At 48.7% G+C, this 24500-nt stretch overlaps 2 protein-coding genes and 1 long non-coding RNA gene across 12 annotated transcripts in view; 2 read left to right on the plus strand and 1 right to left on the minus strand.

Moving 5' to 3' along the window:
• The window catches only part of UBFD1 (ubiquitin family domain containing 1), a 32512-nt gene extending 32288 nt beyond the window's left edge, over positions 1-224 (minus strand). For all 7 annotated transcript variants that reach the window (XM_072751348.1, XM_072751351.1, XM_025983784.2 and 4 more), the window contains exon 1: positions 79-224. In XM_072751348.1, the coding sequence (XP_072607449.1) occupies positions 79-103 (25 nt within the window). In that variant the 5' untranslated portion in view covers positions 104-224. The remainder of the gene's footprint in view (positions 1-78) is intronic.
• Positions 189-23563, plus strand: EARS2 (glutamyl-tRNA synthetase 2, mitochondrial). Of its 4 annotated transcripts, XR_012000208.1 has the most exons (10): positions 189-657; positions 3609-3764; positions 7639-7828; positions 11698-12170; positions 13355-13463; positions 16220-16373; positions 16460-16590; positions 21133-21268; positions 21711-22521; positions 22612-23563. XR_012000208.1 is itself a non-coding variant. In XM_072751345.1 (9 exons), the coding sequence occupies exons 1-9, from the start codon at positions 519-521 to the stop codon at positions 21792-21794; spliced, it is 1572 nt and encodes a 523-aa protein (XP_072607446.1). In that variant the 5' UTR covers positions 255-518; the 3' UTR covers positions 21795-23563. The 4 variants fall into 4 exon arrangements, 2 of the variants coding, with proteins under 2 accessions (XP_072607446.1, XP_072607448.1); XM_072751345.1 differs by having other exon boundaries at positions 255-657; positions 21711-23563; XR_012000209.1 differs by lacking the exon at positions 3609-3764 and having other exon boundaries at positions 461-657.
• LOC140598088 (uncharacterized) lies at positions 3975-5497 on the plus strand. The gene is made up of 2 exons (XR_012000210.1): positions 3975-4037; positions 4227-5497. It is a non-coding gene; the product is annotated as an uncharacterized lncRNA (long non-coding RNA).
• Positions 23564-24500: the final 937 nt, after the last annotated feature.

Below are 24500 nucleotides of genomic sequence, written 5' to 3' on the forward strand. Positions count from 1 at the left end.
CGCCCAGGGCCGCATCCCTCCCGGAGGCCCGCTTCACCTGGGCCCAACCCGGGCGCCCGCCACCCCCGCCACACTCACCATCCGGGGCTCCGGCCGCCGCCATGATGATTGTGTACAACACCCACCGCTCCCGCAAAGGCCGCCGGGAAAAAGCGAGTTAGCTGAGATTGGCCCCGGCAGCAGCCCCTAATCTCGCACAGCCTGGCCGGAAACAGGTGGACGTTTCTATGGAGACCCGCCTCCTCCGCTTCCCCGGCCCGGCCCCTGCCACGCTTTAGCTTTCGAGAGAGCCGAGGTGGGCGGGTCCGAGAAACAGCCCGCTTGATGGATCCTGCCCCCTAGAGGCCGAGTGGGGCCGCAGCTGCGCTGGGGGGGCGGGGGGGTTGCGTGGGTTTGCAGGCTAGACGGCCTGTACCTTTAAGGGGCGGGGCTGCGCCCTCTGTGGCAGATGCGGATTGGCCGGGAGAGGTGGCCGGAAGTGATGCACTGAGGAGCCCACGTGTGCGTTCCCATCCCACATGGCGTTGCTCCTGAAGAGGCTGCTGTGGCCCGTGAGGCCCCTCGCGCCCTTGGGCCGCCCCGCGGGACGACGCGCGGCCAGCGTGGGCGCCGATGCCGGGGCTGCGGTGCGAGTGCGGTTCGCCCCCAGCCCCACAGGTAACCTTGGCGGACGTGACGCTGCAGGTCGAGGTCCACCGTCCCGTGCCCGCCACCCCCTCCCCCCAAGGTTCCCGAACGAATCCCTTCCGGTGGCATCGCACTGGGCGGGCAGGGCGACCCCATTTTCCAGAGGCAGAAGCAGGTCCACGAGCGGAAATTATTCTTATTGGCAGGAAGTTCTTTGTGTTCCGTCCCTTTATTTCTGTATCCGATGAGTGCACGTCAGGTACAGACTGTGTGTGCTAGGTGCCCTTCCAGGCGATGGGATGTGGGGTCATCGGGGAAGGATGGCGGCCCCTGTCCTCAAAACGCCTACACTGTGGTGGCCACGACGAGCACGTGTAAAAATCCCCATCCTCGGGATCCCCGGGTGGCCCAGCGGTTTAGCACCTGCCTTCGGCCCAGGGCGTAATCCTGGAGACCGGGGTCGAGTCCCGCGTCGGGCTCCCTGCGTGGAGCCTGAGCCTGCTTCTCCGTCTGCCTGTGTCTCTGCCTCTTCTCTCTCTCTCTCTCTCTCTCTCTCTCTCTCTGTGTCTCTCATGAACAAATAAATAAAGTCTTAAAAATAAAATCCCCATGCTTTTAGACAGTGCCATGTGAGAAACGAAGCAGGGGAGGGAGCTGGGGCTTAGGCAGGAAGCTCAGGAAGGCCTTGTTGAGCACGTATCACTTGAGCTGAGAATCCAAAGACGTGAAGCCCATAGGAGGAACGTTATGGGCAGAGGAAATTGCATGCAGGTATAAAGGCCCTGTGGTTAGTGGTGTTGGCGTTCAGCAAGCCAGAGAGTGAGGCAGGGGCGCCATGGGCCTCTCCGCTAGTTCCTCCGGTTTTTGTTCTCAAGGAGTCCACCTTCTGCCCCGTCGACATCAAGCATGCCTCTGATTCTGAACTTTAGGGTCCACACTTAAGGCTTCCTCTGTGGCAAGATCCCAGCTGTTCAGAGTGACAGGATCTTTCCTGGCAGGCGGCAGAGTGCAGAGTGGGCTTCTCAAGCCATTGAGACGGGACTAGCTTTTAATTTCCAGTTGATCATGTATCAATATTTTTATAGAACCTGACATCAATGAGTTACTGAAAAGGGAAAATACAAAAAGTGTATAAGATGTGAGCGTATTTCTATTAGATTCACCAGATGTAAGATTCCTCTGTCAGATTGCTGTCTCTAAACATTTATTCTCAATTTCCGTAGTTGGTTGTGAGCTGGCACTAATTCACAGACCAGCACTGGTTTGCACTGTCCTTTGCAGAGCACCCAGTGGTTGGCTGCCAAGGCGTGAGATTGGCTGAGTCCACGTTGCCAGCTTTGCCACTTATTAGCTGTGTGATGTGGGCAAATTCTATAACCTCTCTGAGTTTGAGTGTCACCCTCTGTCAAATGGAGCTAATGATGGTACCCGCCTCACGGGTTTGAGCTGATGCAGCTGAGGCTCTTAGCAAGGTCTGGTACTTAGTAACCAATATTCTTTTTTTATGATTGTAGTTCTCATTTTCCTTGCTGATTTGTAGGAAAAGCCTATGAAGGCTGTTGATTACAGACAGGTAAAAAGAACTATCAAGCAATACAAATCACTAATTGCTAAAACCAATTGAAAGTTCTACTTATCAACATTTAGATCTCACAACCACTTTATGAGGGAGGTTTCTATTTTTTTTGTTTTTACTAATAGATGAGATTGAAGCTCATACAAGGGAAGTCGGGTCCCCAAGGGACAGCAACTAGCAACTAAATGAATGCAGAATTTAAATGGCAGGTTTATTTGGTTTAAGAGGTTGTGCTTTCAGGCAGCCCGGGTGGTTCAGCGGTTTAGCGCTGCCTTCAGCCCAGGGCCTGATCCTGGAGACCTGGGATCGAGTCCCACGTCGGGCCCCCTGCATGAAGCCTGCTTCTCCCTCTGCCTGTGTCTCTGCCTCTGTGTGTGTGTGTGTGTGTGTGTGTCTCTCATGAATAAATAAATAAAATCTTTAAAAAGAGAGAGGTTGTGCTTTTAATTACTGACCCCTCCGTCTTCCATCTTGGAGACCACTGGTTTTTGTGGTGACCATGCAATAACTAGCCAAAAGTTACGTAATCAGTGTTGAACTGGAGTCCGCAGAAGAGCCTTTGGTGTCCTGCACAGCCTTCTATACTTGTGGATGCAGAGAAGCTCATTGTGGAGGTAGGGCCATGGCTTGGACCAAAGAAGATAGGATAAGGGGAAATGAGAAAATGCTTATTAATAATCTTTTTTTAAGTTTTTATTTTTTCATTAGAGACACAGAAACATAGGCAGAGAGAGAAGCAGGCTCCCTGTGGGGAACCCAATATGGGACTTGATCCCACGACCCTCGGATCACAACCTGAGCTGAAAGCAAAAGCTCAGCCACTGAGCCACCCAGGCGCCTGGAAAATGCTTAATTTTAAGCTTTCAGTCAGGAATGATGGTAATCTTAGGAGTTTGAACTCAGGAGCAAAGAAATACAGTAGAGTCAAATACTGGTTCATGTTGAAAGCCAAAACTTAAGGTGAAAAACAAAGAGTATTTGCAAAGCATAATCGTATGGGTTTTTTTGTTTGTTTTTACCCAAGCACATCTTTGAATTTGCACACGTTAAATGCATGTGTGATACAGCTTTAGTGGATAATCCTCTGCTTGTCCTCATTTCGGTAGAACTTGGCCTTAAAGCAAATTTCAAAGTAGAATGGTGGGTAGAGCTGAAATCTTTTCACAAAATCACATACTCTAAAACTTGGGTGGTCTTCTTCCAGGATGAGGGGCTATAGGAGTCAACCACCCCCATCCTCTGGCTGTCTGTCTGGGTCTTAGCTGGAAAGATGAGACAGGGTAGCTGTTTCTTGAACTTTGACACTCACTGGGACGTCCTGTTACAAGCAGGCCTTGCTTACCTTTTTGGGTGAGGTACGTTAGTTTATCCTCCTTGTCTTGTCTGAACCGTTCTCTTTTACCAGGCTTCTTGCACCTGGGTGGCCTCCGCACTGCCTTGTACAACTATATCTTTGCCAAGAAGCACCAGGGGAGCTTCATCCTCAGGCTGGAGGACACAGATCAGACCCGCCTTGTGCCTGGGGCAGCGGAGAATATCGAGGCCATGCTGGAGTGGGCAGGTGAGACAGGCAGGGGAAAGGAACCTTCTCCAAGGGGGAAGGCAGAGCTGGGATTCTATAGGCCTTCTCATGGGGCCCTAGATGAAGAATGAGGATTTCCTGTAGATATGTGTACATTTGTGCTGTCTCAGGGGGCACATGTCACCCCAAAACATGCTGAAGCTCCCTGAGGAACAGCTCCGAGGCCGTTTTGAGGTTTCTTTTCTTACCGCAGAACCTCAAATCCAGCTGGGAGCAGACAGGAAAACAGGCCAAGCATCTGCTCTGGAGCAGGTAGGCCGATAGTGGGAGAAAGCTCCGGCCAGCCCTTATTCCTATGTGGGAATGCTAGCCCAGCTTGTTCAATCTTCTCACTTCCCAGAGGACTCAGAAATGCAAGTCTTTATTACTCTCTTTTTAATGAATATCTCCCATTGTTAAAGTTGAGCCCGAATTTCTTTTCTTTTCTTTTTTTTTTTTTAGTAAACCACATTGTGTGAGCCAAACGAAACATGTACAGCGTCTAAAGTCAATCTTCTTGTGGGAAGTTTAATCCAGAGGCCTGCTAAACTACGGGAAGATGAGGAGTGTGTGTGTGTTCCTTGGGTCAACAGTCACTTGTCAGGACAGGTAGAACCAGTTAGGCTCCCCAAGGAAAAATACCAAAAATACCAAGACTTTTATAAGATGTGTATCTTAATCTCAGGTAAATTATTAACAAGATCTTGGGTTACCAAAGGGGAAAAACAGATCATGTCTGTACCTTCTGTTGTAGAACATTATAGCAGATGCTTAAGTCAAGATTAGTTGAATAAAGGAATTCGTTCACAAAGATCACTTACAATAAGAAGGTCAAGTTCCAGCATTGAACGGAGACCCTGTGTCCAGTGAGTAGGGAAAGATAGATAAACAGACTAATTCATTCTCACCGTGACGTTATGTGTTGATGAGTGCTATGGAGACCAGGGTGACAGGTTAGGGAACTGGCAGGGAGAGATGTTCTCTTAGTCAGGATGGTCTTTTTGGAGGAGGCGACATGAAAGCAGAGATTGCACAGTGTGGGGCAGCTCTGTGGTTACCTGGGCAAAGACTATTTAAAGCAGAGGGAAGAGCAGATGTGAAGGCTCTGTTGCAGGAAAGCGTGTGATGTATTAGAGGAGCAGCAAAGAGGCCAGTGTGGCCCAAGCACAGTGAGCAAAGCAGGGGGACTAGGTGTGAAGACAGAAGTTGGCCAGAGTGGAACCATGTAGTGCCAGGCAGACCAGGATGAGAACTCGGATTTCACGAAGCACCTGCTATGTTCAGGTGCTGTACTAGGCACGAGAGGTACACTGATGAACAAGTCCCACCCTTGGAGCCCCTTGTGCAGTATGATCATGTGAGTGCATCCTGTGGCCCCATAGCAGACTCTTTACTCAGCATTGTGGCAAGGCAGAGGGGTGGCTGACCTCTGTAGCTTCCTGCCTTAGGAGCCTGCCTGCCTGCCTGCCTGCCTTCCTTCCTTCCTTCCTTCCTTTAATTCACTTCATATGAAATTCACCATTTCAAAGTGTACAAATCAGGTACCTGGGTGGCTCAGTTGGTTAAGTGTCTGCCTTCAGCTCAGGGCATGATCTTGGGGTCCTGGGATGGAGTCCCACATTGGGCTCCCTGCTCAGTGGAGAGTCTGCTTCTCCTTCTGCCCTTCCACTCTGCTTGTGATTTCCCTCACTGTCTCTCTCAAATAAATAAATAAAATCTTTTTTTAAAAAGTGTACAGATCAGGGATGCCTGGGTGGCTCAGCGGTTGAGCATCTGCCTTTGGCTCAGGGTGTGATCCTGGTCTCGGGATCAAGTCCCACATCGGGCTCCCTGCGAGGAGTCTGCTTCTCCCTCTACCTGTGTCTCTGCCCCTCTCTGTGTATCTCTCATGATTAAATAAATACAATCTTAAAAAAAAAAAAAAACGTGTACAGATCAGTGGTTTCTAGTATATTCACTGTATAATGCCAAGTATCACCATCATCTAATTTCAGAACGTTTCCATCCTCCCAAAACAAAACTCCATATTTATCAGCAGTTACTCCTATTCCTGCTTCCTTTTAGTCCCTGGCAGTTGCTAATCTATTGTCTGTTGTTTGCCTATTCCAGACATTTCATATAAATGGATTCAGATAATAATGTGACCTTTAACACGACTGGCTTTTACTTAGCTTAGGAGTTCTATGTTGTAGCATGTGTCGATACTTCATTCCTTTTTGTGATCAAATAATCATTATATGGAAATACCACCTTCTGTTCTCATCCATTCGTCAATGGATGGGCATTTGGATTATTTCCTCTTTTTTTTTTTTTTTAAGATTTATTTATTTGAGGTGGGGGTAGACAAAGAATCTCAAGCAGACTCCTTGCTGAGCCTGGACCCTGACGTGAGGCTCAATATCAGGACCCGAGATCTTGACCTGAGCCAAAATCAAGAGTTGAACGCTTAACTGACTGAGCCACCCCGACGTCCCAGTTTTTTTACTCCAATGAATGGAACTGCTATGAACATTTATGTATTAGCTGTTACATGAACATATGTTTTCAGTTACCTTAAAGCCACTCTTAAAATCCTGGGCCATTCCAAATGCTGAACATGTTAAAGTTATGTCAGGAAGGGGCTCCTGAATCACTGTCTTTTCTGACAAATGAAGAAACAGACCCAGCGGGAGAGGTTAGCTGAATGATAATGATCACAGTCCAAACTGGCTGAGTGCTTAGCACTTAGCGGGCAAAACACCAAGCACTTCACCTATGCCATCTCATGCTGACCTCAAAGTACTGCCGAGGTGTTAGAATCTCAGTGAGGAATTGGAAGCTCTGAAAGGTGACTTGCTCAAGGCTCCAGAGCAGGCCAATGTGTTTGAACCCAGGCCCGTTTGCCTGCAGAGTCTGTTAATGTCAAGTATGCAGGATTAATCACATCCTTACCTTCCTAACTCATCGGAAAACTATTTGAGGGCAGAAACCCCACCATCTGGCTCTTCTGTGCCCCTTCTGTCTCTATGGGATGTGTTTATAGGTTAAATCTGTCCTTTGTGACCTGAGGAAACTAGACTTTGGGTTGGGCTGTGGCTCAGAAGAGATCACATTTCATTGAACACCACATAATGCCGCGGTTCTCCATGTGATCCTCGGGCTAAGCAGTTTGTGAGTGCTGATGCATCCTATTCTTGCTGCTATTGTGTGCAGTAGGCCATCAGCTCCATCTTGCAGGGAAGGATGCTGAGGCAGTACAAGTAGTTAAAAGCGTGGACTGGGATCTGCTAGCCTGGGTTTCAGCGTAGTTGTACCCTTTGTCATTGGTCAAGTGAAGTAACAACCCATCTGTGCCTAGTGTCCTTACCAAATGGGCGTCGTGATGGCATCTAGCTGGTAGGGTGTTTCTGAGGCTTGGCGATGTAACAACAGAAAAGCAGTCTGACAGGTGCTTGGCACTGTGGCACTCACACATCTTCAGGATCCCTTGTCACAGCTGCTCAGGCACAGAACCGGGGGTCCCATCAAGGCCTGACGGACTATACCAGGAACTATGCTTTGATCTGAGCCAGCTATGCCAGGCCTGGGCTGCTCTCCCACCTGGGGGAAGGACGGGTAGAGAGGAGGTGTGCAGTTGAGAGCGTAGACTGTGAAGGCAGCACACCTCCATGACTCCTTATCCATCAGGCCACATGACCTTGAGTGCTTAGCCTCTCTTGTTTTTTAACTGCTCACCTGTGAAAGGGAAATCGCAATAGTAATGACCTCGAGGATTGTCATGAGGATTACAGGCTTTACTGAACACACAAAGTACGTAGAACAGTGCCTGGGAACCGGTGCTGCAAGCACATTCATTATTAGTGTTTGGTGATGATCGTCTCTTGCTATGTCCTAGGCATCCCACCTGACGAGAGTCCCCGCCGGGGAGGTCCTGCGGGCCCCTACCAGCAATCCCAGCGACTTGAGCTATACGCCCAGGCCACAAAAGCACTGCTGGAGTCCGGCGCTGCTTACCCCTGCTTCTGCTCACCACAGCGACTAGAGCTCTTAAAGAAGGAGGCGCTGAGGAACCGCCAGACACCACGGTGAGAACCTGCTCCCCAAAGTTGCATATGTTCCTCTGCTGTTGCTGCATTAACAGATAACCCCGAGACTTTGGCCATCGTGTGGCTTCCTATGGGTCAGGAGTCTGGGCACAGCCTAGCTGGGCCTCTAGCAAAGCTCCATTCAAGGTTTTGTCCAGCTTTGTGGTTTTCTCAAGGCTTGGCTTATGGAGGATCTGCTTCCTGTTTCTCTCATGAAGCTACTTGCAGACCTCAGGCTGCGCTGGCTGTTGCCTGGAGATGCCTGCTCCTTGCCACATGAGCCTGTGCATAGGGCAGCTCATGGCATAGCAGCAGGCTTTGCTGCCAGTGAGCCAGAAGGAAAGAGACCAAGCAAGACAGAAGCCAGAGTCTTTCTGTAACCAAATCAAGAGCGTGACATCTCATCACTTCTGCATTCCCTTTGTAAGAAGGAAGCCACTAGGTCCAGCCCACACTCTGAGGAGGGGATGACACAAGGGTAGAAACATGGGAGGGCGGGAATCACTGGGGCCATGTCAGAGCTGACCATCACATTGGCTCTTGAGCAATAGTAACACATAATTTCAATTGTTGGTTATTCTGAGTAAGTAAAAGGGTTTCAGGTCCAACGAGATATATATGCAAAGATCTCTCCTAACTCTGACTCTGGCCACTCAGTTTCCCTCATCATAGACAAATGCGGTGAGGCTTTTATTAGGTCTCCCCTAGGTACTCAACACAATCCTTAGTGTGCATTGTTTCTCTTCTCCCCCATCCCAACAGCAGCACACAATTTACGGCTTGTACAACTTACCCATTTCCACTTACCGTCTTGAGGATATCAGTCTATATTGGCCCATGGATTTTTCTTACACTTGCACAGTATTCCACTTCACAGATGTACCATCCCTTAATCCAGTTTCTTACAAACGAATCTTTTTTTTTTTTTTTTTTTTTTTATTCATGATAGACACAGAGAGGGGGAGAGAGAGAGAGAGAGAGAGAGAGAGAGGCAGAGACATAGGCAGAGGGAAAAGCAGGCTCCATGCAGGGAGCCTGATGTGGGACTTGATCCCCGGTCATCAGGATCACGCCCTGGGCTGAAGGCGGGCGCCAAACCGCTGAGCCACCCAGGGATCCCCTCTTTTTTTTTTTTTTTTTAAGATTTTATTTATTTGACAGAGAGAGAGAGCACAAGCCAGGGGAGCAGCAGAGGGAGAGGGAGAAGCAGGGTCCCCGCCAAGCAGGGATCTGGACCTAGGGCTCAATCCCAGGACTCTGGGATTGTGACCTGAGCCAAAGGCAGACGCTTAACCAACTGAGCCACCCAGGTGTCCCCTTACTAATCTTTGTGCTATTTCCAGTCTGTAGTTATAACAAAGGAGCTGGGATGGATCATGTTGACATATATTGTTGTGCGTGTGTACAGGTTGTTTATTGGAGACCTTCCTAGATGTGGAATTTCAGGACCAGTTTGGAGCTTTGATAAACACTGTCCTGTGGCCCTTGACCACCTTGCTTCCTCTCAGCAGTGGCATCAGAACATCTGAGCTCCATTTTGTTTATTTTTCTTTTGAGTGAGAGAGTATACACATGCACTCCAGGGGGTGGGGGACAGAGGGAGAGAGAGAATCCCAAGCAGGCTCCGTGCTCACCATGATGTGGGGCTCAATCTCATGACCTTGAGATCGTGACCTGAGCCGAAATTGAGAGTCAGATGTGTAACCGACTGAGCCGCTTAGGTGCTCCTGTTTATAAAGAATTCTTAAAACTTTTTTTTTTAAGTTTATTTAAATAATCTGCACACCCAGCATGGGACTTGAACTCATAGCCTCAAGTTCAAGAGTCATATGCTCTTCTGACTGAGCCAGTGAGGTGCCACTCGCTTCCCCCCCCCCCCCTTTTTTTAAGGTAGGCACCACACCCAATGTGGGGCTTAAAGTCTGAGATCAAGAGTCAAGCTCTACTGACTGAGCCAGCCAAGTACCCCTCTAGGTTCCAATTTAAATGAACTGTTTGGACAAGGACTGGATGTTTGTATGAGGTCTTTTAAAATCATGGTCAGATTCTGTCATGGAATCCACAAAGTCATTTACCAACTGAACACTTAGCTTTCTGTCAAGAGGTACATTTTCAAGCTTTACATTTGTATATCAGGATGCTTTGGGGAGCAAGTAATGGAATACCCTATTTAAAAGGCACAAAACTGGGGTGCCTGGGTGGCCTCGTGTCTGCCTTCAGCTCAGGTTGTGATCTCAGCCTTCCTGCTTAGTGAGGAGTTTGCTTCTCCCTCTTCTCCTCCCTCTGCTTCTGCTCAAACTCTCTTTCTCTCTCAAATAAATAAATAAAATCTTAAAAAAAAAAAAAATGGGACAAACCAGGGGCACCAGGCTGGCTCAGTCAGTGGAGCATGGGATTTTTGTTTTTAAAGATTGTATTTGGGATCCCTGGGTGGCGCAGCGGTTTAGCGCCTGCCTTTGGCCAGGGCGCGATCCTGGAGACCCGGGATCACATCCCACATCTGGCTCCCGGTGCATGGAGCCTGCTTTTCCCTCTGCCTGTGTCTCTGCCTCTCTCTCTCTCTCTCCCTCTGTGTGACTATCATAAATAAATAATAAAAAAAAAGATTGTATTTATTTATTCATGAGAGACACAGAGAGGCAGAGACACGGGCAGAGGGAGAACCAGGCTCCATGCATGGAGCCCGAGGCAGGACTTGATCCCAGGATGCCGGGATCACACCCTGAGCCAAAGGCGGACACTCAACCGCTGAGCCACCCAGGCGACCCTGGAGCATGTGATTCTTGATCTCGGGGTCATGAGTTCAAGCCCATGTTGGGGGTAGAGTTTACTTAAAAAATAATTTTTTAAAAAAAAAGGGACAAGCTACAGGCGCTTGTACTTTAACGCACAGACGGCTCACCTGGGGATCTAGTTAACACATAGATTCAGATTTGTCTGGGCTGGGGCCCAAGATGCTACCTTTCTGACAGGATTCCAGATGGGACTGCTGCTGGGGGTCCACAGACCTTACTTGGAGTAGCCAGGGCATAACCTACACAGACATTAACCACTTACTTTGCAGAAATCTGGAGGTGAGACACTCAAGAATAAAACCAGTAGCTTCAAGACATCGGGGCTCTGTTTTGGCTTCTCCTTGCTGTGCCTGTGTATCAGTTCCAAGTGGCTGTGGTGGCTAAGTGTTCTGTCCTCATAAGACAACATCTGAATAGCACAGAAGGAGAAGGCAGGGAATAAAAAAAGAGTTTTTCCTCCTGTGCCTCTTCTGTTCTCAAATGGAGAGAAAATCTTTCCCAGAACCCTAACCCTCCGCTGCCCCTAAGCATACTTTTCTTTGAGTGTCAGTGAGTAGAGTGTTCCTACCTGGACCATTTGCCAGCATCAGGAAAGAGATTGCATGATTGGCTACACCAGCTGTGATTCAACCCCCGGGACTAGGCATTTTGCCATCTCCTTATTAACAAAGAAGAGGGACAGGCTGGAAGGTAGGCAGGTGTAAGTGTCTGCCATACTGTTTTCTCATTTGGTTTTCTAATATATCCCTCTTTTTATTCCTGTTCAAGACTAGAAAAAGAGGGGCACGTGGGTGGCTCAGTGGTTGTGTCTGCCTTTGGCTCAGGGGTCCTGGGATCAAGTCCCATATCAGGCTCCCTGCAGGGAGCCTGCTTCTCTCTCTATGTCTCTGCCTTTCTCTTTGTGTCTCATGAATAAATAATTTTTTTTTTTTTTTTTTTTTTTTTAAAGAGAGACTAGAAAAAGAACTAGAGAAGTAAATGACTTGCCACGGTCATTTAACCAACAGAGACAAAGACGGAACTCATGTCTGTCTTTGGTACTCTTAGCCACTATGCTGCTCTGCTCCCCAACAGGTATGACAATCGGTGCAGGAACCTGACACAGAAGCAGGTGGCCCAGAAGCTAGCCAAAGACCCCAAACCTGCTATCCGCTTCCGCCTAGAGGGGGAAGCCCCAGCCTTCCAGGACCTGGTGTACGGCTGGAATCGGCATGAAGTAGCCAGTGTGGAGGGGGACCCGGTCATCCTGAAGAGCGATGGCTTCCCCACGTACCACCTGGCCTGTGTGGTGGACGACCATCACATGGGCATCAGCCATGTGCTGCGGGGCTCTGAGTGGCTGGTCTCCACCTCCAAGCACCTGCTTCTCTACCAGGCCCTGGGCTGGCAGCCACCTCGCTTTGCCCACCTGCCTCTGCTCCTCAACAAGGATGGCAGCAAGCTGTCCAAGAGGCAAGGGGACATTTTCCTGGAGCAATTTGCTGCTGCTGACTTCCTGCCGGATGCCTTGCTTGATATCATCACCAACTGTGGCTCCGGGTTTGCAGGTACTGCCACCCCCGCCCGACACACACACAGTTGGGAGGTCACAGCAAAATCATAGGAGTGAGGAGTTAGGACTTTGGTGAGGCCCACCTGGTATTCAGCCCTGGCTGTGCCACCTGCCAGCTACACAGTCTTGGACAAGTTCATTCATGTCTTCAACAGGTGTTGATTGAGCCAGACATTGTGCTTAGTGCTGGGGCTACAGCAGTGAACAAGATAGATGTAACCCCTGCCCTTTAGGAGCTTATGGTCTTTGAGCTTCACTGGCCTCATCTGTAAAATGGGGAGAAGTATCTACCTCATAGGGTTAGGATTCACTGAACCCATGAGTATGGAGCACCCAGCAAAGTATCTGATAACCAGTAAGCATGAAAGTTACAGATCTTACAATTATGATAATTCTATCACTACCGCTATGGCAAGTGTGGGTTCCGACAGTATTACTAAGTTATTACTATGACCTTAGTATTTTTCCCAGCCGAGCCTTCTTATCCTTGACCCAAGACTTAGAGCCCAAAGTTTAAAGAAGCAGCAAATGACAATGACCTCTTTGTGAAGGGGATTTCTGAAAATGTGGGAGTGATAGTCTGTTTACTGTTTATTCTACTCTTATCTGCTTTACTCCTTAAAATATTCTTGAGAGGTATTAGTTATCCCTGCTCTTTGTAAGAGGATTGAGAGGCTCCGAGAAGTTTGAGTGACTTGCTAAAGTCCCACAGCCTGGAAGGGCCGTGGCAGAGACTCTCTTTAGGCCTGGGCCTGACCATGATGCCCACTGACTGCGTGGGGGGGCGGGGGGGGATTTGCTACTCAGGAGGAGCGGCTCCCACCACAGCAGTTCATAATGCTGCCTGTGCTTTGGAATCACCCAAGAGACTTGTAAAACATACTTGAATCCAGTGGAATCAATCTCCAGGCACAGCCAGGCCGTGGGCATACCGTTCCTGCAGCTCAAGTCAGTGAGGGCAGTGAGGGTTGGTTTAGTCTGATTGTTTTCAAACTTGATTTTCCAGAGAGACAGAATCCTTTCTGCAAGTGAAAGCTCATTTGGGCCCTTGATCTAAAAGAGCTAGAAATTGAATCCCTTTGGTCGAAATGGAATGGGGAGCTCAGAATATGCTCACCCAGCCTCCCTTGTGATTGAAAGGAGAGGCAGGGGGCTGAAGCTGGGCATGCCTACTTGCAGAGAACCAGATGGGCAGGACGTTGCCAGAATTGATAACACAGTTTGACCTGACCAGGATCACCTGCCACTCAGCGCTCTTGGACCTGGACAAGCTCCCAGAATTCAACAGGTGAGTACGGAACCTGAGTGGCTGCTGGTTGGAAAGGGCTTTCTGGCTAATGATGGGCCCCTAGGGCAGAAGCCTGAATTTGACCCATGTGACTCAGTTGTCTAATGTTTTTGACCTGACACAGAGCAAGTAAGTCACCTAACCCCCTGGAGCCTTTGTTTCCTCTTCTTGAACATGGGGCTAATTACAGGACCCACCTTGTGCAGTTGTCTTAAGAATTTTGTAAAAGGCCAACCTTTTACAAATAATAATAATAATAAAAACAAAAATAAACATTCGGCCAAAGGACTCTACACCGCCCCTGGCACGTAGAAAGTGTTCAGTAGGTGGTGGGTACTGCTTTTGTCGTTGCCATTATTCCTGGCCACCCCTTGTGTGGATTCTGTTAACCATGGCCTGGAAAAGGGGCATCTTCATTTCAGAATCACCATCCCCCAACCCCAACCCCAACCCCAACCCCCCCTAACCAACACAGTGAATGAGCACCATCTCATGGCACCTGTTACATATTTCAGGGAGTTCTTCACTCAGACCTCTAAACCCAGTCACAGTTCAGATCACTGTTGACATACCCTTCTAGGGCCTCAGTGGTAAAACCAGCAGACAGATATGTGCTTAAGGGATAAAGGACTCACTGATGCCATCTCTTGAGCATCAGTTTGGGCACAGGCTCTCCTCAGTGCTTTACTTGCCTGAGCCCGGAGAATTTACATTGACTGCAGATGTCTTAGGGATGTTATCTCATTTATTTCTCCTATTCGACCTGTGGGGTCAGTTGCATGACCCTGCCCTATTTTGCCTGTGCAGAAACTGAGACCGAGGGCAGGTCCACAACTATCTCAGGTTCACATAGTAAACAGCAGGCATCTCTTGAATGGGGCATTCAAGAGCAAATGTAACTTGTACCCTCCCTTTCTGATCTAGGGAAAGCATTATTTTGGGGACATGGGGGCAGGGTGGGGAAATATTTGGTGACCCGCTCCAGTCCTCCCCAAAGCATGAGGGCAGCCAGAGGAAGGTAGAGGTGGGCTTTGCTCAGTGTGAATCAGGGAGGAAATGCAGTGTTGGAACTGACGCCCACAGGTTTACTGCAGCCAAAGGTGTCATGTTGAGATATCTCTAACATCAAGCCACTGCTGTGATGATTTCAGTGCTGGTAGTAAGAGTCGCCATCACAGCAACCCTAGAGTTGTGGTGGGAGTAGTAACAGTAATTACCAGCTATCCAGCACCTACTGCCTGCCTCTTGGGGCCCTGAACCTGACATGTATTATCTCCAGCGTGGCCACTAGGGTCTCTTGATGGCTTGTTTTCTGTTGTCGTCTCGCCGCTGAGACAGTCCTAGAAACCATTTCAGCATGTGGCATTAATTCCTTTTTAAGAAAATCATGTCTTGGGATCCCTGGGTGGCGCAGTGGTTTAACGCCTGCCTTTGGCCCAGGGCGCGATCCTGGAGACCCGGATCGAATCCCACGTCGGGCTCCCGGTGCATGGAGCCTGCTTCTCCCTCTACCTGTGTCTCTGCCTCTCTCTCTCTCTCTCTCTCTGTGTGACTATCATAAATAAATAAAAATTAAAAAAAAAATCATGTCTTTTGGACAGTGTGTACTCCAGAGAGCTTTCCACAGGGTCTCATCTTTCCACCACTGATGTGCAGGAGCCTCTGCTCTGACTTCCTGCCCGTCTGCAGCTGCCCTGTGCTCTAGGCTTTACATATGGTCTCATTTAATCTGCACAGTGCCCTATGACAGAGGCTTCTGTCGTCCCCCATCATGCATCTGGAAACTCTGACCGTGTAACCTCCTGCAGACATCTCACGGGCCTGGTCTGATCCACAGGCCTGTCCAGTTCCAGAGCCCAGGAGATACTCACCCAGTGCTGCTGCCTGCCTTTCTTCCATGTCAGGGACGAGGGCCAAGCGCCAGCAGAATGGTCCTTGGCCCTGAACTACTCCTTCTCGCGTTCCTCCCACATTACTGGGGGTGAAGGCAGCCTGGGGGGGGGGCGCTGTCTGAAGAGTGACCGAGTCTGGCTAGAGGTTTTGCTGCTTCCAAAGAGAGGCCGCAAGGAAGCTAGGAGAATTCTGGAGAGGAGAACTTTGAACTGACAAGGACACCTGAACTTTTTAACCGTGAGCCCTGGATTCAAACAGTTCTGCCCTCTGGACCGTCCCATGGCTTCAAATCCTAGAAATCCGTATTCTTGATCTCTGCCTGTTTGTGCCAGAGCTCCAGCTTTAAGCTATTCAAGGGGGCAGAGACTTGTGGATCCTGCCTTGTAAGCCCATGTGTCTGCCCAGGCCAGGCTGGTAGCACAGGGGAGGGTGGCAGGCAGGAAAGAGGAACTGGGGAGGAGAGGGCCTGGCAGACTGCAGCGTCCTGTGCCTGTAACCAGGCAGCCACCACCCTGCTCGAGCCCTGAAGCATGGGGAATGAGGGACCTTTGCTGCCAGATCTCCTGATTTCCTGAGAGAAGCCAGAAATCTCTGTTTTTATGTGATCTTCCTAATTTAAAATGTTAAATGCTACTATTTTAGAAGCCCTGCAAACAGGCTTTCTCTCTGGGTTGCTTGGGGCTCTCAGGCTGATTCAGACCTTGGTCACATTCCCTTCCCATATATTCCATGTCTAGGCTGTGGGAGGGACAGCTCATGTAACGCGTCATTCTTCAAACCCTGCCTGGTCCCCTGCAGGGAGAGGGTTTGGGTGGGCTGGGGATGCCATTGTAGTAAGCATGATCCCTTGGCTTCTCTTACAGGCTGCACCTCTGTCGGCTGGTGAGCAACAAGACCCAGAGGCGCCAGCTGGTGGGGAAGCTGCAGGCCCTGGTGGAGGAGACATTTGGGAGCCAACTACAAGACAGAGATGTCCTGGACCCAGCGTACGTGGAGAGGATCATCCTGCTGAGACAGGTGTGGTGTCCGGGAGACTGAGGGAGTGGGTGGCGCCCCCATTACTTCCTGTTCACAGTGTGTTCAGCGACTGCTTCTTCTCCCAGGGTCACATTTGCCGCCTGCAGGATTTGGTGTCCCCAGCACACTCCTATCTGTGGACTCGCCCTGCTGTGGGCCGAGTGCAGCTGGGTACCATCTCAGAAAAGGTGGACGCGATTGCCAAGCGTGTGCTGGGGTGAGTTCCTACAGGCCAAGCTCAAGGCTCTTCACTCGACAACTTCTTTCCAGGGCTGGCAGGTGGCCCTGCCACATAGCCCCATGGCTAGCAAGAGGATCTTGGCAAGATGAATGCTCGCTGTCTCTGTTTGGTAGGGGGGCTTACCCAGAGGAGCCCAAACCGTCCCCGGAAGGGGGCACTGCGTTTGGGCTTTGGTGTTGGGTCTACCTGGGTTCCCTCCCAGTACCACCACCTACCCAGTTGTTCTCCTGCCCAGATGGTGTCACTGTGGCCAACTTACTGCACCTTTCTGAGCTCCCATTTCCTCATTTCCAAGGTAGAGATGACGCTAGTTCTCACTGTGACAGTAACAGAAATGCAACTAAAGCTGGCTTAAGCCCAGCCTGATGCAGGGCCCAGAAATATGCTACTGAGACCTAATTTTTTTCTCTGTCTCTTTAACTCTCTGCTGCACGCTTCTCCATGCCAGCTACTCATTCTGTGGAGAACTCTGTATGGGGTGGAGGGGGTGAAACTCTACCAGACATAGAGACAGTGCTTACCCAACGTGGAAGTGGCAGTCCAGGCCGAAGAGCTTTCCCCATGTCTCAAGGGGACATGTCCCTAGGTTTTGCTCTTGTCTACATGGTGCATGATGGCTCACAGATCATCCACAAAACAGCCAGAAGAGGAAGGAGGAAAAGGGAAGAGGACAGGACACTCCTTCCCCTCACAGACCTGACTTATAGTTACACATTCATTTCCACCCGTATCCCACTGGCTAGAACACCTGTCTTAGTTGCCACACCAAGCTACCAGGGAGCCTGGAAAACGTAGATTTTTTAACTTGGCAGCCACAAGGCTGGCTAAAGATTTTATCATTGTATACAAAAGGGAGAAAGGATAGAAGGGACCAGTAGCAGCCTCTGTTATACCTGCGCTCGTGGAAGACCACTCCAATGCCACAAAGCCTCAGCTGTGTCTTGAGATGATCTTTGACAGAGCCATGTTAGCCTCATTTTCCTGTCCCTGAACCATTTGTTGAAGCCTGGAAAGTGTGACCTGCTAATCAGTGTAGTGTAGCTCACTATCTCCTTGGCTCTGAGTAGACACACACACACACACACACCCTCGCCGCCACCAGGGCACATGGCTAAGAATGGGGGCCAGGTGATTTCCCCAAGGAGATTTGAGGGATCAGGAGAAAGGCAGATGGATGCTGGCCACAACACCCACGGTGTCCTTTTTACTTACATCCGCCCACCTTTACTGTGAAAACTAAAGTAGATAATAAGTGTTTGCTCACACACATGACTGCAGTAAGCTATTTTATGTATTATATACATTAGGTATGTATATATGTACATGTGAAGGGTGTGTGTATGTATGTGTATACACTTAAATTCACAGCAGCCTGATAAAATATCAGGTTAAAACAGTATCCCCATTTTATAGGTGAGAAAATCAAGACACAGAGAGGTGAAATAACCTGTCTAAAATAATAGTAAGTTGGAGGAGGAGAGATTCAAACCCAGGCTGGCTGGGCCTAGAGGCCATATGTCTCTCCTTGCAGAGTGCTCAGACAGTGCCTGAAGCCTAGAAACCTCAAAATATTGTTATAATACAAAACAAGCATGTGGCCAAAACTAGAGAATAACACAAATGGTACAAGAAGGTCCATAGCAAAAAGCAAGCTTTCCATCCTACTCCAGGCTCCAACAGAAATGTACCAGGCTTAGCTGTTTCCTTTGTTTAAGGTCAGAGTATTCAATGATGTGTGTACATATAACTCCACAATCTTAGAAGTTTTTAAATTTTAAATTTAATATTTTGATTATGAACATTCAAGCCTTTCAAACCTGAGTTTAACACCTAGAAAGTATAAGAAAGGTAGATAACTGGGAAGCCCATTTTTATCCTTGTCCCCCATCCACCCAGTTCCAGAATCCTCTGTGCGTTACTATTATTCCTAATACTATCTAGATGCTCCTTCTTTTTTACACAAAAATGTAACTGTTCTGTGTCTTTGGTTGGTTTATTTTAAGATACCTCACAGGTATCTGCCCAGTGCTTAGAGAGCATTCTCCTTTTCTACATCTATACTTATCCCATTATTAAACCACTTTACATAGTTTATTTAATTCATTTCCTATTGATAGGCATTTGGACTGCTTCCAGATTTTACAGGTACAAACCATGCTGCAACGAATAGCCATGTATAGACTTCATTAAGCAGGTCTGTAGGTATATCTCTAGGATAAATTCCCAAGAGCCACTATTATTATTTATTGTTGTTGTTGTTGTTGTTTTATTATTCTCTTAATTTAGGGCGTTCCACCATAGGAGCTTTTAGTTCTAATTCACCAGGACCATTGCCTTAACCCCGCATCCTTGCCACGGGGTTAAATTTCAGAGATAGTCTGGGGCTCCCACTCAAAGCAGGAAAACTGACACCCAAGCGTTCTGAAGCTGCCAGATTTCTCGAAGTCCCTTCTGTGCCTGTGCCAAGCTCTGGACCAGCTCTGGCGTGTCCTGAGCTGCACTGTTGGCCACCTCAGGCCTGTCACTTTTACACCAGCTCCTTGGCAGCTTGCTTCCCCAAAGTGACATGGACGAGTGTACCTGTTTTTCCCCACACTACGTTTTATATTTTCCGTATTCTACCTCCTGGACTTTTAGAAATAACAGTGATTCCCTGGCCCAGTCAACGATGCATTGAGAATGATTAACTCTTGCCTCCTATTGAAATTCAGTTGCTCAGACGCCCGAGTTAGGGAGGGAACCTGTTGTAAGAGGCAGTCTTTTCACCTTACTTCTGAACACAGTTCCCCGAAGCCCAGCAGAGGCAGGGGGCTTTCTGGACCCCAGTGTGCCCAGGCAGTGTCACAGTTGTCATGGTGGATTATCCGCACCAGTGAAGCTCTCTGGCCCCAGCCCCTCTACAGCATTTCCGGTTTGGGGTTCCCATAGTTGCCAAAGAGATCTGGGAAGGTGATGTAAAATAGACCCACCCCACCCTGCTCCTGTCCTTTGCTACGACTCAGAGTTGTTATTTTATTTTTTTGGCAAGTCCAGCTCTGATTGGAGAACCTCTTGAAACTCAAACACACTTGTGAGAGTGGATCTCAGCTGGCCTGCCAGGAAAGCAGAGAGCAGCTGCTGGCCTATTGGACTTTAGGTCTTAAGTGCTTCCACTTGTGGGCAGAGAATGGTTGTAGCAAGAGGGGAGGAAGCCAGGCTGGCAACGCAGACCTGCATGGCCCCAGGCAGCAAGCACCATGACTCTCTTCTGCTTTGGGAACTGCTTCACCCTGGGCTACTTCCCCTACTTCATCACCTCCAGGTGTAGCAGCCTCTCCGATTACAAGGCCTCCGGGTTCACCTGCCTCTTCATGCAGCTATACAAGATGCTGTTCCTGGCCACTGTTTTTCTCACCTGGGAAGGCGGCATCTGTGACTTCACAGGGGAGTCCATAAACACCAGCATGGATGAGACAGACCTGATAGGCCTAAGTCTTATGTTCCAGAATGGAGGCCAGGGAGAGTACAAGAGCATGGTTGCTGCCCTAAAAGTTAAAAAGAAAAAAGGAAAGAGAGAGAGAGAGAAAGAGACTGTTTGTAGCAAGTTGGTGGCAATGCTGTTTTGGGACCTGGGGTCTCCCAATATCTTTTCTTCCTGCCATTCTGTGCTAACGCCCCCCCCCCCCCCCCCCCCCCCCACCAAAGAGTCTTCCCTCCACTGCATTTCAGGTAATTTCCCCGAGGGCTTCCTTCCATCCTATGTCTAACCCATTCCTTAGTTCGATTTTGCAATGCCTCTGAGCCCTTGGATATAATAAATGTTAGCTAATAATTAATTTTCTAATGAAATATAAGATCTTCTACTCTGGAGTACTTCTTGTCTGTTCAGGCAATATTCTTAGTGTCTGACAAGTTTTAACTTAGCCCCACCAGAGCCCTGTGAGGTGCAGATACTGTTATTATCCCCACTTTCCAGATGAGAAAACTGAGGCATAGCAAGCACATAACACCAAGGTAGAAATGAGTCAATCTTCCTATTATGGAGTTTTCCTATATTGTGCTTAAATTGTCTGGGTATGTGGTCCTTTGGTTGTTTTTCTTCCTCGACTTAGATGGGGATGGGGGTGGTAGATCTTCCTTCCCCTCTTATCCCCTAGGCAGGCTTGACAATCACAGCTGACCATTAATCTGACATTCTCCCTCTTACCTGCTTGCCGCAGGCCCATGCAGGCCTCTGTAGGCTGGCTCTTTTCTAGGCTTTGTTTAAGTTTGTTTGTTTGTTTGTTCATTTCTATTGTTATTTTTTGAGTAGGCTCCATGCCCTGCATGGAGCCCAACACAGGGCTTGAACTCACAACCCCAAGATCAAGACCTGAGCTGAGATCAAGAGTCAGACGTGTAACCGGTGGAGCCACCCAGGTGTTCCTATTTGTTTGTTTTAGTAATCTCTGCACCCCACATGGGTTTTGAGCTCACGACCCTGAGATCAAGAGTCACATGTTCTTCCAACTGAGTCAGCCAGGCGCCCCTCTCTTCTAGGATCTTAGAAGCACCCAGTATAAGCCTAACTCAGGACATGCTGAATCGTGAACTGAAGAAGGTATCAGAAGGCCTGGAAGGGACCAGACACAGTACTGTGATGCAGTTCCTCCGAGTGGCCCTCAGCGGACAGTTGGTAAGTGGGCAGATGGGCTGGACTGCTCCCTGGAGCCCCTCGTTCATCCATTCAGCTGACATTCACTGGCCGGCACTAAGCTCTGGTTTGGGGGGTACAAAGCCAAATGAAACACGATCGCTCCCTTCATTCAGTCCCTGAGCAGATAGTACTTAACAGAGTACCTACTGTGTGCAAGCACTGTGCCAAGTATAGCAGTGAATGAAACACACTCCCTACCTACATGGAGCAGGCAGTTGACTGGGGGTGGTAGACCAATCAATGGGGGAGCACAGGCTCTGGGGAGCCATCCCCAGCCGCAGAAAGTGAAGACAGTAGAAGGCTAATAACTGTGCCCATTGGGGTGCAGGCGGCAGCACTGGGGTTGGCCTGACTGAGGCTGGGTGTCCCCTCTGTAGGCAGCTTAAGGCAGTAAGGCAATGTTTTCCCTTTTCGTTCTTAGCAAGGACCCCCTGTGGCCGAGATGATGGTGTCCTTGGGAGTGAAGGAAGTGCGAGAACGAATACAGAAGGTGCTTTCCAGCTAGAGAGAAGACGTGCAGGATGGTGGAAATGGCCCTGGGAACCTGGACATGCCTAGAGACTGCCTTCAGAGAGAAGCAGAGGGGCCCCAGGAAGCTCATGGAAGGAACCCCGATTGCATTCTCTGGGTGCACACAGTGCATTTATGGCTTCTCACCTCGTGTCTGGTTCTAGCAGCACAGGTTAGGGGCTGGTTCATAGAACTGTCTAGAGGCCTTGTGTGTCACATTGAGCTCAGGCTGCCAGACAGGAGGCTTCAACAACAGAAAACTGTTTTCTCACAATTCTGGAGTCTGAAAGTCCAAGATCAAGGTGTCGGCAGATGTGGCTTCCCAGAGGCCTCTGTCCTTGCCTTGCCCGTGGCCACCTTCTCTCTCTGTCTTCGCATGGTCTTTCCTTGGCCTCTGCCTGGGTGTTCACATTTCCTCTTTTAAGATCATGGGTCAGATTGGAGGAAGGCCCGCCCTAAAGGCCCAGTTGTAACTTAATCACCCATTTAGGGGTCCTGTCTCCACATACAGTCGCCTTCTGAGGTCCTGGGGTTAAGGCTTCAGCATGGAGTGTTAAGGAAGCAGGTCAGCCCCTAACAGCTTGGCAGCTTCCTGGACACGTGGGTCTTGGTTCTCGGGCCCCATTGGATGTGGAACAGTGAAGGATGGCTGGTGCAAGCTGAGCTGAACCAGACAGAAGACCCTCTGGGGCTTGTAAAGGAGAAGTGACCATCTGCCAAGGGTGAGCACTGCGTTTTATACTGCTCTTTGTCCTTGCACTTGGGGCATCCTGTGTCTGCTTCTCTAAAGGTCTTCTCTTTCTCTTTTCCAGTTCTCCAGGCCTGGTCTTTGGACTGATCCCTTCGCCCTGCCTGTTTTACACCTCTTTCTTCATATCCATCTCCTCTCTCTGCCCCTTCTTGTAAGTCATTGTCTGCAGGTTTCTGAAATAAGATGGTTTATTTATTTATTTAAGTAATCTCTGGAAAAAAAAAAAAGTAATCTCTGCACCCAAAATGGTGTTCGAATTCACAACCCCAAGATCAAGAGTCAAATGCTCTTCTGACTGAGCCAGACAGATGCCCCTGAAAAAGATGTTCTTATTGGGGTGAATAGGAATGTCCACAGTGGAAGGAAAACAGTGACTGGCTATAAAGACCATACTGGAAAAATAAATAAAAGTTTTGAAAAAGACCCTACTGAGGTTTCTAGGCTTTCCCCATGTGGCAGCCAGCCTCACAAATGCCCCAGTCATTCCTATGCCCTTATAGTCACACTGAGTATGACTGACTTGTGATACCTCATGGTTTCCATTTTGTTCTCTTGGATGACTTACTCTGCGGGAAGCCAGCTTCCACATCCTGAAGACACTCAAGCAGCCCTCTGGAGAGGTTCATGGGTCAGGAACCTGGAGCCTCCTGGCCACACCCATGTGAGCAAGCCATCTTGGAAGCGGATCTTTGAGTCTATCAGGTGTTCAGACCACTCCATCCTTTATGAAAAAGATCCTGAGCCAGAACCATTCAGCGAGACTGCTCCTGAATTTCAGACACACACAAATTGAAATAATGGTTGTGTTCTAAAGCCACTTGGCGGTAGCCCTGGTGGCGCAGCGGTTTAGCACTGCCTGCAGCCTGGGGTGTGATCCTGGAGACCCAGGATCGAGTCCCGCATCGGGCTTCCTGCATGGAGCCTGCTTCTCCCTGTGCCTGTGTCTCTGCCTCTCTCTAGCTCTGACTGAATAAATGAATAAATCTTTAAAAAAATAAAAAAAAGTAAAGCCACTTGGGTTAGGGATAATTTGTCACCTAGTGACAGATGCTCTTTGCCCAGGGGAGTAAAGAACAGAGATTAAGAGTTTGTTATGTCAAAAAAAAAAAAAAAAAAAAAAAAAAGAGAGAGAGAGTTTGTTAGGTCTTACAGAGTCCTGGTCTTTTCTTGAGAAATACATCAGATAAAGCTTTCTGGTTGCAAGCAATAGAAACCAACTCTGCTGAACATAACTTGACTAGAAACTATGAGTTTTTGGAGAGTTTAGGTTTATGAGAGTTTAAGTGCATGGAGAGAGTCCAACAATCAATAAGAAAGCCAAAGAATCAGTTCTTGAAAAAGATAAGGAACCAGGGAAGTTCTGGTTGAGGCAGCAGTAGCTGACGGCCAGTCTTGTCTGTTTTCTTCAGTGGGGACACATGAACAACTGTTGTTGTTGTTGTTGCTTGTTTCCTTATTTGTGTTTTCCCCTTTAGTTTTAGATGACTAACTAAAGATTTACATTGTTGTTGGTTTTTTTTTTTTTCTTTTTTTTTTTTTCATTTCTTTTAAGTAATCTCAGCAGCTACTGTGGGGCTCAAACTCACAACCCAGAGATCAAGTCACACGCTCTCCCGACCGACCAAGCCAGCCAAGTGCCCCTAAAAGATTTACATTCTAAGAAGAAAGTGTCTGGTTGGGCTGACTGGTTGTGTTGCCATTCCTTAGCTGGGAATAGGTAGTCCCTCAATGCGGGAAATGTCACTCCCAAGGAAAAGTAGGAAGTTTTTTCCAGAAGAAGGGGTAATGGAGAAACAACAGGCATTTCCTGCAGAAGGGGATGCAGAATACTGATACTTGTGGTTTATTGTGCATGTACATGAGCCTTGACCACTGTTGAGCTTCAGATTATGCCGGTAGTGTTGTGGTCCATCCTCATTCGATTTCCACAATCCCTTGAGAGAGGTATTC

The sequence above is a fragment of the Vulpes vulpes genome, chromosome 3, assembly GCF_048418805.1.
Source record: "Vulpes vulpes isolate BD-2025 chromosome 3, VulVul3, whole genome shotgun sequence".
NCBI classification, from domain to species: domain Eukaryota; kingdom Metazoa; phylum Chordata; class Mammalia; order Carnivora; family Canidae; genus Vulpes; species Vulpes vulpes.

Bases quoted from the DNA above. Each gene is read 5' to 3' on its own strand.
- EARS2 (XM_072751345.1), top strand. From the start codon at position 519: ATGGCGTTGCTCCTGAAGAGGCTGCTGTGGCCCGTGAGGCCCCTCGCG. The intron at 13,464-16,219 runs GTGAGTACGGAA...CTTCTCTTACAG, and splicing joins AAGCTCCCAGAATTCAACAG to GCTGCACCTCTGTCGGCTGG. The intron at 16,591-21,132 runs GTGAGTTCCTAC...CCTCTCTTCTAG, and splicing joins ATTGCCAAGCGTGTGCTGGG to GATCTTAGAAGCACCCAGTA.